Source organism: Patagioenas fasciata, chromosome 2, assembly GCF_037038585.1.
Source record: "Patagioenas fasciata isolate bPatFas1 chromosome 2, bPatFas1.hap1, whole genome shotgun sequence".
Classification (NCBI taxonomy): domain Eukaryota; kingdom Metazoa; phylum Chordata; class Aves; order Columbiformes; family Columbidae; genus Patagioenas; species Patagioenas fasciata.
The window spans coordinates 133,251,544-133,265,879 of NC_092521.1; the positions used below are offsets into that span (position 1 = coordinate 133,251,544).

At 36.2% G+C, this 14,336-nt stretch overlaps 1 protein-coding gene across 4 annotated transcripts in view; it reads right to left on the bottom strand.

The window, feature by feature from the left end:
- Positions 1-14,336, bottom strand: part of TAX1BP1 (Tax1 binding protein 1) — a 62,708-nt gene that overhangs the window by 9,583 nt on the left and 38,789 nt on the right. For 3 of the 4 annotated variants that reach the window (XM_071805005.1, XM_065831470.2, XM_065831469.2), the window contains 8 exons: positions 14,031-14,258; positions 12,573-12,719; positions 11,257-11,350; positions 9,859-9,977; positions 8,346-8,471; positions 6,382-6,453; positions 674-848; positions 247-395 (listed from right to left, as the gene is read on the bottom strand). In XM_071805005.1, coding sequence (XP_071661106.1) covers positions 247-395; positions 674-848; positions 6,382-6,453; positions 8,346-8,471; positions 9,859-9,977; positions 11,257-11,350; positions 12,573-12,719; positions 14,031-14,258 — 1,110 coding nt within the window. The remainder of the gene's footprint in view (positions 1-246; positions 396-673; positions 849-6,381; positions 6,454-8,345; positions 8,472-9,858; positions 9,978-11,256; positions 11,351-12,572; positions 12,720-14,030; positions 14,259-14,336) is intronic. The other variant, XM_065831471.2, reaches the window with a different exon arrangement.

Below are 14,336 nucleotides of genomic sequence, written 5' to 3' on the forward strand. Positions count from 1 at the left end.
ACTGTCCTAACACCAAAATAACCTGTCGGTAACTCAAGAGACTGGGGAAACAAGTATTATCATCAACTGATGTACAGAGTTTCTTCCTTCAAAGCAAGCAAAATTCACCTAACACATTGCTCAGGGAAAAAAAAAGCAATTCCAGATTTACATGACAATAAATCAGGCTTATCAGACACCAAATACCTCTTGATTACTTATTAGTAAATATATCAAGGAAAGCAAAAAATGAAAAAGGTAACTTGCATTGCTGTCCTCGGGATCTTCCAAACCGTCAGGCCGACTAAGGTTGCGTGAAGGCTGACTACACACCACGTCATCTTCCAGCTCCCAAAAGGACGTTCTAACAGGTGGCCTTTGGATCTCATCAGGATTAAAAGCACCATCTGCTCCATCTGAAGGAAAATTAGAGCATCTTTGTTCAGTAGAGTTTGCATTTTGAGATCACAGATGTGCTAACTTACATTTAAAAATCAAGACTTAAGCACATTTTTGTTTACCTTATTGATTCTCATTAGTAAAAGCACTTTATTAAATAAATTCTTAATCAATAAAGGTTCTGTGCACCAGTATAAGGATTGTTGGTACTTGACCTGCATTAAATGAGTCTTTGCTTTTGAAACAGTGAGAAATTATATGGGGCGGGGGGGGGGGGGGGATGGAATTTACTTACCTCTTCTTTCCTGAATTGCATAAGGGTTTCCGTATTGCAATACTGGTAGTCTGCCTGGCACTGCAGGAACTGGTCCATTTTCCTCCGAATACGGGTTGCGAAAATGTAATGTCTGTTGTGAAATTTGTCCTTCCATTATCCTTCCAGCTTGACTTCCTGGTGTCCTGCCAAGTTCCTATATAATGCAAAGTTCAAAATGTAATTAAACTATGGAGTCCAACCAAAGTTCAAGATTTTAATGAAAAATTGGTATTTGTTTTGAAAAATACATTTGCGAACCTTCCCACTGTCATTTCATCTTGTTCTAGTGCCAAATATACCATACATAACAAAAATAGTCAGTGAAGAAAACAAAATACAAATAAGATATGATATTTGAATAGGGAAGGAAAGAAGACAGAGAATGGGAGGGCAGGAAAGACCTGGAAAGGGTCTTGAAAGCATAACAAGTAACTCCTGATCCCTGCAGAGGAAGCCGACAGGCAAAGCAAAGGGCCAGGAAAGCGCTGTGCACCTTGCACTGCTTTCTGAATGAACACAAGTGAGAAAAGGTTTCTCCTGTCAAGGCCATAATCGGCTACAGCAAGTGTCACAATTCTATTGAAATTCTGGGTAAGATTTTTAACTTGATGGACAGCTGGAAGAGACCATGTTACAGACACTTTACATGGACAGGATTCAGGTAAACACTGGGATAACCGAAATTTAAAAATGGGTCAGACTGAAGACAATTGATTCTAGGAAGGAAAACTATTACTCAAGGTTGGTATCTTCCATCTACGCTAACAAACAGAAATTAGTGCTATTGTTCACTAGGTTACTTATTTCAAATAATATTTATACTACAAGCATCATGTGGAGCAAAACTGCACCTGTACCACTGTCTAATCACAAATCAGTGGATTTTAAATCCATGAGAAGTTGTGTTTTCATGCACAGATTCCAAAGTTATTACACTGCCTGTGGAAAATAATTTGTTCTCTATGAACCTAATGAGCAAAGCTCTAATTCATCCTTCTTTATATCCTCACCTGCTTTGTATATACATATACTCACATTTTAGCATGCATATGTATATATCTTACTTCCAAAATTCAGTGTTTTCATCCAAAATATAAAATTGTTGAATTTATTGAGGTGCTTAAGTGGTTATTTCAAAATTTCTATCAGAAACGCAATTAAATCTTTCTGAAAAGCTCAAACAAATTCTTCAAAAAAATAATATACTTAAAATCCTAGATTCTTGCATATAATTCATAGACATATCAATTATTACACATACTAAAGGGTTTTTACTGCTTATAAACCTTTAAAACTGCAAGCAAACATATGTAAGATGGTAATTAAAGTGACTTAGATGTGGTTAGTGCATTGGCTGTAATTCATCCAGAGAAAAGTCTTTCTCATCCTTCCCTGTAATAAAATAGGTTAAGGGAAAGAGAGCATGTGTGCCGAGAATATCCAAAGGAATGCGACATCTACAGTTTAGAACCCAGCAAAAAACTCTGACAAGCAAAAACGAAAATAATAATTAAAAAATTGAGACTGTTAAGATAAATATGCTTTCCAATCCTTTTGTTCTGGTTAGTATTTTGTTATGGATTCTCTAGGTTCCTATTTAATATTTGCTAATATAATGTTAACAAATTGGAAGTGTGTGTTTTCCTCAAAAGACTTCAAAGAAGACTTCAATTAGTGACTTAACTACATGAGAAGTAAAATGTCTCAGACATGAAAAAAAAAAAAAAAAAAGAGTTGTTCATTTTAAAAACAGGTAAACTTCAGCTGAAACATTAGAAATCAAAAATGCAAAATCACCACTCAAATGAAAAAAGACAGAGTATATATTTAGTGTTATATACATACAATGAGGTTTCAGACATGAAGGACTTAGACCCCCAACAGCAACATCACAGTTTCATTTTGGTTGGAAGAGATCACCAAGTCCAACAATAACCTGATTCTTGCACTAAACCATGTCCCTAGGAACCTCTTAAAGTCATTTTCAAATAACAAAAGAGTAGTGTCCACAACTGTAAGGCAGCTTACAGAAAGTTACTTTTTGGGACCACTGGTCATAAAAACAGTAGTGTGTTTTTTCTTTTAGAAACATCTTCTAATACAGGATAAGACAATAAGACATAGCACCCTCCAATTATCCTCATGTAGATATGATATAAAACTATGCTAGCGTTACTTTAGATTTATAGACTAAATTGCATATATGATTGAAATGGTTAAGGTTAAATAGTCAGGATTACGTCTTAAAGTTTTAGTGAGCGTGTAAAACCTAAATAATTAATGTTTACTCACTATAAAGCAGGAACAATTAATTATCAGCAAAATTAAAATTTTTTCCTTTTTATAATCAATTTCTTCTCCAATATGGAAGCAGTTTAGAATGAGAGGCAGTGGCATTAATACTTTAATTTTAGCATCGTATAAGATTAAAACAGAATGCAGATCAAAGTGACTGTAAAAAGGTGCTATAAAATAGTCTTGGCCAGAAGTTGGACAGCTAGGGTACTGAGACTGATGGGAAAAAAAAGGGCTATGTAAGTATGTAAATAAAATAGAAACCAAGAAATTTTATAGGTTTGAAGAGACAGCAAATGAACATTTTTAGCATGCTATGTTTGGTGACATTTATAAACAAACACTGGTAATGGAGTATAAATTGAAAAGCTGTTGACTATACTGTGCTTAACCTTTTAAATCATGGTTCCAGTCTAGCAAGGCACTTTGATTCTTCTTTGAATGTAAATATCCATAAATTTGGTAGACAAAGTTCTAAGCTTTTATAAGCTCCATACATTATTATTACAGTTGTTCTCCTTCTTATGTGCGTTGTTTAAAATTACTCCCTCCAGCTAAACTAGATTCATAAAAACTCAACTTTTATTTTGCTTTCTTTCGAATTAGAAAAATATGAGAGAAATATATTAAAAAAAACTTGTCTAAAATATTTGGCTAAAAAAAAAAAAGATGATAATTTAAATACCAACTACTTGAGAATCTAGAATTTTACAAAACACTTCACTAGCTTAATCTGAAATTAGTTTAATTTCAATTTATCCGTAATGCAAATTGCTGTTCTTACTAAGTATCTGTTCATACTGGATTTTTAAAGTAATCTGATCAATCCTAACCTTTCCACAGTATCATGCAATACTATCTGAATGTAATAAAGACATTTTATTATTCCACTTTTCAGTAAAATCTAGCTTTTATTAATTGCCATATAACACCTTAGAGGTACTTCCAACATTAAAACATTACCTAGTATTTCAGAATGTCTGGTTTAACAGTAATGATAATGAACTTGATTTGACAGTGAACTCTTGAAAGCAGCAGTCCATTTTCTATCATATATTTAAAAACCAGGGTACTATTTGTGTACCTTTTCCAATAAAGATTATTTTTCCAGTTGTAGTTTACTAAAGTCACTACTGTCACATGTCAAGCTGCTCTTGCTATTATAAGCAGCCGATAAGCGCAGACATCAAAAGGATTTTATGAGAATGTAACAAGGTGGATGGATGATGGCAGAGCGGTGGATGTGGTCTACCTTGACTTCAGTAAAGCCTTTGACACAGTCCCTCACAGCATCCTCACAGCTAAATTGAGGAGGTGTGGTCTAGACAATAGAGTAGTGAAGTGGGTTGCAAACTGGCTTAAAGAGAGAAGCCAGAGAGTGGTGGTCAATGGTGCGGAGTCCAGTTGGAGGCCAGTATCTAGTGGAGTGCCTCAGGGGTCAGTACTGGGGCCAATATTATTCAATATATTCATTAACGATTTAGACGAGGGAATTGAGTGTACTATCAGCAAGTTTGCTGATGACACTAAGCTGGGAGGAGCGGCTGACACGCCAGAAGGCTGTGCTGCCATCCAGCGGGACCTGGACAGGCTGGAGAGTTGGGCGGGGGATAACCTGATGGAATTTAACAAGGGAAAGTGTAGAGTCCTGCATCTGGGCAGGAACAATCCCAAGTTCCAGTATAGGTTGGGGCATGACCTATTAGAGAGCAGTGTAGGGGAAAGGGACCTGGGGGTCCTGGTGGACAACAGGATGACCATGAGCCAGCACTGTGCCCTTGTGGCCAGGAAGGCCAATGGCATCCTTGGGTGTATTACAAGGGGGGTGGTCAGTAGATCGAGAGAGGTCCTCCTTCCCTTCTACTCCGCCCTGGTGAGACCCCATCTGGAATATTGTGTCCAGTTCTTGGCCCCTCAGTTCAAGAAGGACAGGGAACTGCTGGAGAGGGTCCAGCGTAGGGCAACAAAGATGATTAAGGGAGTGGACCACCTCCCTTATGAAGAAAGGCTGAGGGAGCTGGGGCTCTTTAGTTTGGAGAAGAGGAGACTGAGGGGTGACCTTATTAATGTTTATAAATATATAAAGTGTGAGTGCCACGAGGATGGAGTCAGGCTCTTCTCAGTGGCAAACAATGATAGGACAAGGGGCAATGGGATCAAGCTGGAACACAAGAGGTTCCACTTAAATTTGAGAAAGAACTTCTTCTCAGTGAGGGTAACAGAGCACTGGAACAGGCTGCCCAGGGAGGTTGTGGAGTCTCCTTCCCTGGAGACATTCAAAGCCCGCCTGGACACATTCCTGTGCGACCTCACCTAGGCGTTCCTGCTCCAGCAGGGGGATTGGACTAGATGATCTTTTGAGGTCCCTTCCAATCCCAAACATACTGTGATACTGTGATACTGTGATTTGGTTGCATGCACAGCTCATGAAAACCTGGATATTATACTGTTGAAATGTCTACATCTCTGATTATATGACAACACTGGATAAAAGCAAAAATAATCCTAACCAGTGATGGACAAAAGAAACTGTCAAGCTCAGTGTGTACCATTCATGTCTTATGCCAGGATTCCAAATGGAATACGGTGCACTAATTGTGCTGCCTGTCAGTCAGTAACTCCTGAAAGTATCACAGAGAGAGTCTGCCTCAAATAAATGGAATTCCTGCAAGTTTTGCTAACTGATGCTCCCTTAGAGGACAGAAAGGCTGCAGCATGAGCTCAATAACAATCATCTCTATTTGACAGTAGCACATGCACTAAATGTTGTGGTATCAGCCTCCAGACACAACTGGGCTGAACCTCTTTGACCAAGAGACAGAGAGGAGTAAAGCAGGAAGGAGGCTGGAAGTCCACTGAAATCTTGTAGAAAAACAGTGATGCTGCTGAGAGGAGAAAGGAATATGGGATAAAAACTGGTAGGAATTCCTATGTTCTGTGAACTGTCCAGCTAGTTGCTATTTCAGATAATCGATTCAAACAAAGTAATCCCTATGTGCAAATGGAAATAATGATTTTAGATCCTGGATGGAATATCTCTCCAGACAGGAACAAAGAGATAATTTTTGCCTCTGTAACCTTTCTCTAGAATATATATAGAAAATATTCTAGAACACTATTACAGAACAATAAATGACAGTATTTTCAAAGGTCGAGTCAGTTCTGATGACTTAGTATACTATGGTGTCCTTCTATAAAAAAATATGTATATATTAATATTTATAACACAACTTGTAGTTTAAAATGCTAATTCATTTTGGCAAAACATGCGAATATGGAAAACTATGTTTAAAGAACAAACCAATTCTCACTTAAAAACAAATTGCGATTCCTCCAACCAAAGAACTTCACAAATGTTAATTTACAAAATTTAGCAGGAATCCTGTCAATACCTTCTCACTGGTAAAGAGTTCCAACTGTGATGCCAGTTCCTTTACTCGTCTCTCTTTTTCCGCCAGCTGAACCTGTATGTAAAGAAGTTTAAGGTTCCTATATTAGTGAACAGAAACTACTTCCCTGGATGTTACATTGTGAAAAGAAAGTTTGGCGATTAAGATAATCTTTCAGATGGAAATTATTTTGTCTACTATAGCTACACGCAACATCTAGTACCACTACAAATTAAAACCAACAATTCTCCTTAAGTTTATCTACTGGATAACAGCAGGACATTGGCAGCCTTTTCTTGCCAGTTTTCAGAAAACAGTTGTGGAATGATAAAATCCTGGGTTAAAACCCAGGAGTAGCATCAGTGATACTAATGGCAGGGGAGACACCGCTGCCCAGAAACAGCTGCAGGTTTGCAAGCCTTATTTCATTATTTCTCAAGGAATCTGTTGGCGAGCGGGTCAGTGACTTCTTTCATTCCCTTCTCGCCAGCTCTCACATCCCCCTCCACAGAACTGAGAACGCCAAAACCTCCTCCTACCTCAAAGACACTAAATTTGTTTCATAAACCTTGTATTTCTGTTGCGTTCTCCCAGAGGAGATGCAACTAACACATTTCACAATTCTTCCAGACTTCCTCCTTGCTTCAAAAGGATTATTTAAATCATCTTTCTCTACAAAGGGCTATTTTATTTGGATACTGGTTACTTTGGAGACTGCCTCTCCGTTTGTTCGTCTAGCATATAAACTCAATTCTCTGCAGAGTTATGTATCAATGTTTTCCAGTTCCTAAATTCCTGCTCCTAATTCAGGTCTGAGAGAAACCTACTGCCTGGGAAGAAAAGTTCACCTTTTTTTCCCCACCCAAACCCTCCTGAACAATGACAAGTTTAGAATTGCAGTCAAAATGCTTGCCATTTTGGAACCAATTATTTATTACTCCTGGCACTGAGAAGTCAAAACCAAACCAATTTTACATTAAATTATGCATGGTAACTGATCATTGATAATTAATAACATTAAATAAATCTTACAGAGCAATGCATTTTATAAATTGAAATTAAAGCTTTATAAAGTATCAAAAAAGGACAACGCAGCCTACAGAGTGCTGAAATAAGCTGTAGAGTAATTCAATATTTTACAAAGAAAGTGCTGTAACTTCTCACAGAAGGGCAGGTCCTACTACAACTGGTACAGTCATAGTTAAATTTAATCCCTGTTCATTCAGTGGGCAAAAATTGGAAACAAAGAATATTCTATCCTGTCAACTGCCCTGTCACCATTAGACTGAAAACAAGCACAAAAGCTGATCTTACGAAAATCTGTTGCTCCTATCTTGTCTTTGTTGACCTAAAACACCACATCAACATATGTACTACTATCACATAACCTCAAAGACTAAGGCCCCGTGTAAGCTAAAGCTGCCCATTATGCTTGACTTTCTGGTGTGTTACATCACTTCACCAAGACGATAGCTGCGATACTCCAAAATAAGTAATTCTCTCTTGATGATTTTAAAAATGGTGAGTCAGTCATCCTGTATCTTCTAGTTAATTCAGATAAAATGCATTAGACATTACTACACTGGTAATGAAGCATGCAATATGAAGATTTTAGACAAACACGCCGAACGATACTCCTGTTAATATTACAGCAAGCAACGGGACATTACAACTCTCTAATCCTTTCTCCTCCTGTAATACAGGATTAACATAATTTAGAGGTTTGTCTAAATTCACAATATTAAAAGACTGATAGCCGTTTGGTAATACACTTAGCAGATCTGGCTTTAAAAGAAGCATTACAAGACTGTTGTTTCTACAAGTGCAGAATACAATTTCTGTTTACAGCAAAAATAGATTTAGTGCCTTCTCTCCATTAAAATCTTCATTATTTGAAGTATTAAAAATAAGCAACTATGTTAAGAACAGGATACCATTCATTGTCATAAACAAAATCTGTAACTTACTTTATACTGATCCTCCATTGCTGCTAGTTGTAATTTTATACCCTCATTGATTTTCACTTGTTCTTTCCACTTCAGCTCCAGTTTAGCAAGTTCATCAGCATAAACGCTGCATTTCATCTTCTCCTCCTAAAGTAGTTTATACCACAGCATGAAATATTTACCATTTTAAGAGATTTCCCCCACCACCTCCAACAATGACTGTGTAATTTCCATGCTTTTAGAATGAGACTATTTGAAAACGGCTTCCCCAAAAAATCAAGCCTGACTCTAGACTTTGAAGAGGACAGGACCACTGAACACTGCATAAATCATGTTCAGTACATTTTTTTCCGGCCTGAGTTTTCAACAAGCTCTTTAGCTTCACGGTTTCTTTGTATCCTAATAATACACTGTAATCACAATTATCATTTGAAACGTTTCACTTCAATACCGCACCTTTCCCCATGCACTTTTTACAACCTAAAGATCTTTCATCCAGAAGGTCAAAGGCAAACCCTTCCTCAAGCATCACTATAGAAGAAATAGCCAACAGAACCTAACACAGGCTCTCCATAAACTGGGTAATGACAGTTGTTACATTCTGGACATTAAAATAGAATTATGTCCTTATGATAAATTAGAAAAACAAGATTATAAACTCAGTTCGTGGCAGTGCGCGAAATGCATTATGACCATTTAAGAATAAAACATACAGAAGTAGAGAAAAATTCCAGGTCTATAATTCTAATCTTCGTTCTAACTATTCTGACTTCATAATGTTGCTTAATCTTACTTTTTTAATCACGAAACAACAAGCAAACAAATGAGCAGAGACAAAGCAATACCCAGAAATCATTTCTTTAACACGTCTACAACAGTCAACTTTTCACGACCACCACTGATTAAATACTCCATTGTCATATGTACATCCAAACTGGTTAAATGAAATCAAGTTATGACTGGCAGGTATTAATATTTGAAGAGCATGGCTAATGTGGCACAACGCGTGCCAACTTTGGTCCAGATGACCATATAAATGCCTTTATGTGTGACTGAGACCAAGCTAGTTGGCAGAACCCACTCTGATATCAAAACACTGTAAAAATCCAGGACAGCCGGATTTGGAAGAGTTCTTACGCTTGAACAGCATATCAGATAAACATTGCTATATTTGTTCTGGACATCAGCTGGCTTATAGCAACATGCCGTATTTGATTTATAAAACAATTATACTTAAAATATAATGGAAGAAAAAGGTAATAACAACATTAAGCACAGAAGCAGTAGTAGTTCTGTTCATTTGTTTTACTGCATCTGGGTTATCCTGAGGGGTCCTCGTCTGGAGTTTCTAACACCACAGGTAATCAAGAGCTGACTTAATAAAAAATGTGTTTCGTAATGTTAAGATTTCTACAATAATTGCAGTGTATCACACAAACAAGCAAGGAAACTCAGCTGGGTAAGCTTTGCGATTTTAAGACTTAGCACCTATAGCTACTTTGTGTTCAGCTTTCCGAAGCAGCCATTTACTTACTGCCAACATTTGCTTGCATTTCTTATACTTCTCTGTTTTCTCAGCAATTTCTTTATTCATTTCACGTACTTGCTCCTTTACCATGAATTCCGAAACTATCTCAGATGAAATGGGGCTAACTGTGAACATTGAAATAAAAACAAGAATATTGAATTTTTGTTCCATAAATAAAGTTTTTATGAGACAAATGACAGGCCGAACTTGACAGTACATCAAGAACAGAGTGCTCCTTATTATCCAAGCAAATAGTTAATCAGAGACAATCAGTATCATATAGCTAGTGATACGTAGTGATCAGCACTCATACTGGCAGGTCTGTGTTCAGTTCTCTCACATACTGAAGATGAACATAAATATACACATAAATACTAGAAAGGCCAATATCAAACAACCAACCAACAATGGAACAAAAAAAAAAAAAAAAAACCACACACACCATAAACAAAAAAAACCACAAACCAAAACAACAAAAATACAACAAACATCAGACATCTCTCCCCTTGGCTCCCAAGAAAGTGAACACTAGAATACATACATTATGATATCATACTAGATATTTTATTCTTCTGTAAAAACATGAAGTGTCTCAGCAATCTACTTCATCCCATCACATAGAACTGAGCAAGCTTGCTGGGCTTTTATTTGTTTTAGGAAACACTTTATTTACTTAAGACAGGAGGAAACTGACAGAAATTACAATCTATAGTCTCTATAGACAAAAAGAATGTGTGAATTATAGAGTAACACAGACAAAATTGGCCAGTGTTTACTGGCATTTATCTATTTAAATTGAATAATAAACCAGGCTTAGTTTTAAGCTATTATATGTTTGTGTTTTAGAATATTAGTTTTGTAACTTCATAACTTAATAGTTCATAAAAATTAAAACCCAGTTAAACATTTTCTAATAAACCACTATTGCCTATAAATCATGAGAATAATCTATAGACTTGACCTTGCCATCACATAATCAGAACTTCTAAGCTGATTTAAATTTATAGTAGAATGCTACATTGGACAGTAATTATAACAGGACTGCAAAATTAACCATGCTATTGTATATAATTTGCAAATTTGGGGAGGATTTTTTTTAATGAATTGTTTATTAGCTTGGCAAAACAGCTCTGTGCCAGCTATCAAGCAGAAACTCAAGAGTTCAGTCATACTGACATTAACAAATAGCAACTGAACTGTTTTAAAGAGATAAATGAAGTTATTTATGAATGTTACCACTTGAAAAAAGCAAGATTTTTTGATGAATTTTCACATTTCTAATCATCACTTTAACTAAAACAGAACAAGTCTACCTACTTTATGCTATAAATACTATTAGGGAGTACTCCACATAGACAACACTTTCAGGCTGATATAAATAGACAAAATTTAAACTGTTGATACCTGGAGATGCAGACAACTTTTTGTCTGTAACAACGGCAGTAGCTGTCTCACTGTTAGATGCATCTGTCAGTTTCTGTTGATGCCCTGCAATTTTCTTTGTGAAAAGAAATTTTGGTTTGGTATTTAACTACATGAAAGCCAAAGCACAAAGTAACATATATCTTGCACTATCATCTCCAAAACTGGACTAGATAGAATTGCTTATTAAAACAGGAGGTAACAAGTACACAAACACATTCAATTCTACTAACACTGAAATTGCCTCAGACTATTATTTTTATAACTTATAATATAGTTATTTTCCCTGGATACAGTAATTCTACACAGACTATTAGAAAAATCTTATTTTCCAGAGAATCAGTTACACTTAAATCCATCAGCTTAAATCTAATATTCCATTAGAAAATGCAGTCTGTAGTACCAGCGAGTGCTGGACTTTTGATGCCAAAGTAGTGAAATCTGGCGTTTGTAATCAGATGTACAACACAGCCAAAGGTGCAGAAGATTTTTAAGGAAAAGCCACAAGCGTTTTGCTACGACATCTCATTCACCATTGACCTTCTGGATGAGAAGACAACTTTTTAAAGCAACCTGTGGATCAAAGCCAGGTAACTAACCCATTTGTTACGTAGATAGCAGAAATACTTAAGTCTGTTTTGCTTAAGAATACACATTTGTACACCTTGCCATTGCTCACACGCCTTTTCCCGTTTGAGCTCCTCTCTGACTCCTCAAGTCAGTAATTTCACAAAATTCTGAAGAACTTTGCTCTCAAATCTGTCTGAAATTCACTAACAAGTTACTAAGTGGCATAACACATCATCATTGCAACAGCCTCATTTATTTATGGAACAAAGCTTTGACGAGTGATAAGGATACAAAATACATACAGAATATACTGTGTTGTGGAAGCTTACTCGCCACATCACTCTGAAATCCTCCTCCATGTCACCCATTTTTGGTTTTGGGCTTTTTTTGTTTTAGTGGTGGGGGTACTGAATAGAGGTAGTAATTACCGATTTTTCCCTGCTCCAGTTTTAAAATTCTTCCTTGAACAATGTTATGCTTAAAGGTTCACCCAAACTCTGATAGCTTTCTAAATATACCAGTGACTATAAATTCTACGCTTGCTTTTGACAACTATTTAAAAATAATCATAGAAGTAATTTAGCTTTACGGAAGAAAACGGTAAATTAAAGAGTCATTGCTTACTGCATGTTTTAATCCTTTTTAAAAGCGCTGCGTTTTGCAGGAAGAAATCAAATAGTTGCTGAAAAGTTACAAAAAGCAAGTGCAATTTCTCCCATTCTACTTACTGCCTGTTCTGTAAACTTGTTTACTTGTTTCTGAAGTTTTTGACATTCTTTGAATTTTTCCTTATAATGGTCAGCAGCCATTTGCAGACGAAGCTTCAGATCTTCAACTTCTCTGCGCAGTTCCTGCTCCACTGTGTTTGAAGTTTCCTTAAAAAAAAAATAGAAACTGTTCTCCGTTTTGTTCAAATATCACTATTTCCCAAAAAGCCTTTCTGCAATTAAAGACGCATAACATTCTGTGTAAGTACAGAAGTTGCTGGGTTTTTTTGTGGAAAAGAGAAGTATAGAGTAGTAGAGCACAGAGCATCTGTGCTGAATTTCATTCCAAGCAGGATACACTGTGGGAGTAAATAGGGACTTCTACAACACCAAAGACAGGTAAAGAGGATTCTTATTCTATGGGCTGATTAATGCATACCAAAAGTCTGAATGTATACCTAAAGTCTAAACACCTTCCAGAAGATGTTGTATCTTATAGACAAGTATAACCACATGGCAAAAATGGACACACCACAACCGTATTCCATCACCCTCACTGTGTTTCTGCTGGAAGTGGTTCAGTTGAGCTGCAACACTGATATGTAAGCAAAGCATACTCCATTTACCAATTGGATACATGCCACATTCACATACTTTCTGGTAACTTAAGTCATTCAGATTATCTGCCACTTCTGTCAGGATTCATTTCAAAGATATTGTATACAATTGAAATTCTTAGAAAAACATGTAATTCTTAGATATTGTAAATATAATAGTTCTTTCGAGGGTTGTACTATTCACTTCGTATTTTGTGCACTATTTTCATTACTGTTTGGATCAATATATTTTTTTGAACTGCTACATCATTACAGCAACCCTAGTAGCAAATGAATCCAATATAATTGGAGTCATGAAAGATGTGGTACAAAGCTCACTTAAGTCAGAATGATGAAACTTAACATTAGCTCACTAGATTTTATCCAAGATGAAGAAAGTCAAGACAGTTTCCATTACATCAATATTTTTCTAATTACTAAAGCAAACTATCTTTGACCACAAGTACTGGAAGGACTTATAAGAATCAAAATAGAATCCATCAAAGAGGAAAAAATATTCTATAAAAAATTTCTAACAATCAATTTTTTCATCTGAATGAATTTCTAATGCTGCTGTGTCTCACATAAAAGAAATAAGAAAGGCAGAGGATTCAAAATACAGATAAATACTATACTATTCTGTGAAAATAATCTGGGGGTGGAATGGAGTTCCTGTAATTAGTAGCAGAAAACTTCCTTCTCACCAGTCTTCCAAAACAGCTAACATGCACTTGACTTAAGGTAGTCTCAAGTGTCAAAAGAGAATTTGATAATAATTTGTACTAGTCATCTAGAAACCTATTTTATTACCCAACTTTATCAAAGCTAGCTCTGACAGATTTTAAATACAGATAAACTTCAGTACTAAATACTGACAATTTACCTGCTCATTTTTCAAAGCTGTGATTTTTTTAAGCTCAGCTAAAGCATCAGCAAGTTGCTTTTTCAATTTTTCATTTTCCAGACGTGCACTGTGAAGATCTGCCATTGTCTTATCTCGCACATTTACTGCATCGCTCAGCTCTTTTGACATTAGGACAGCTTCTTGTTTGCTAGCCTGAATCTGATCTTCAGCTTTCCGAAGCCGTTCTTTTAAAATACTTGCATCCTCCTGAGGAAGAGAACAGAGGGAAGAAAATCCATCATTTTTAAAATTTAAAGCTTAAATAAAGGTTGGTATAGGGATTAG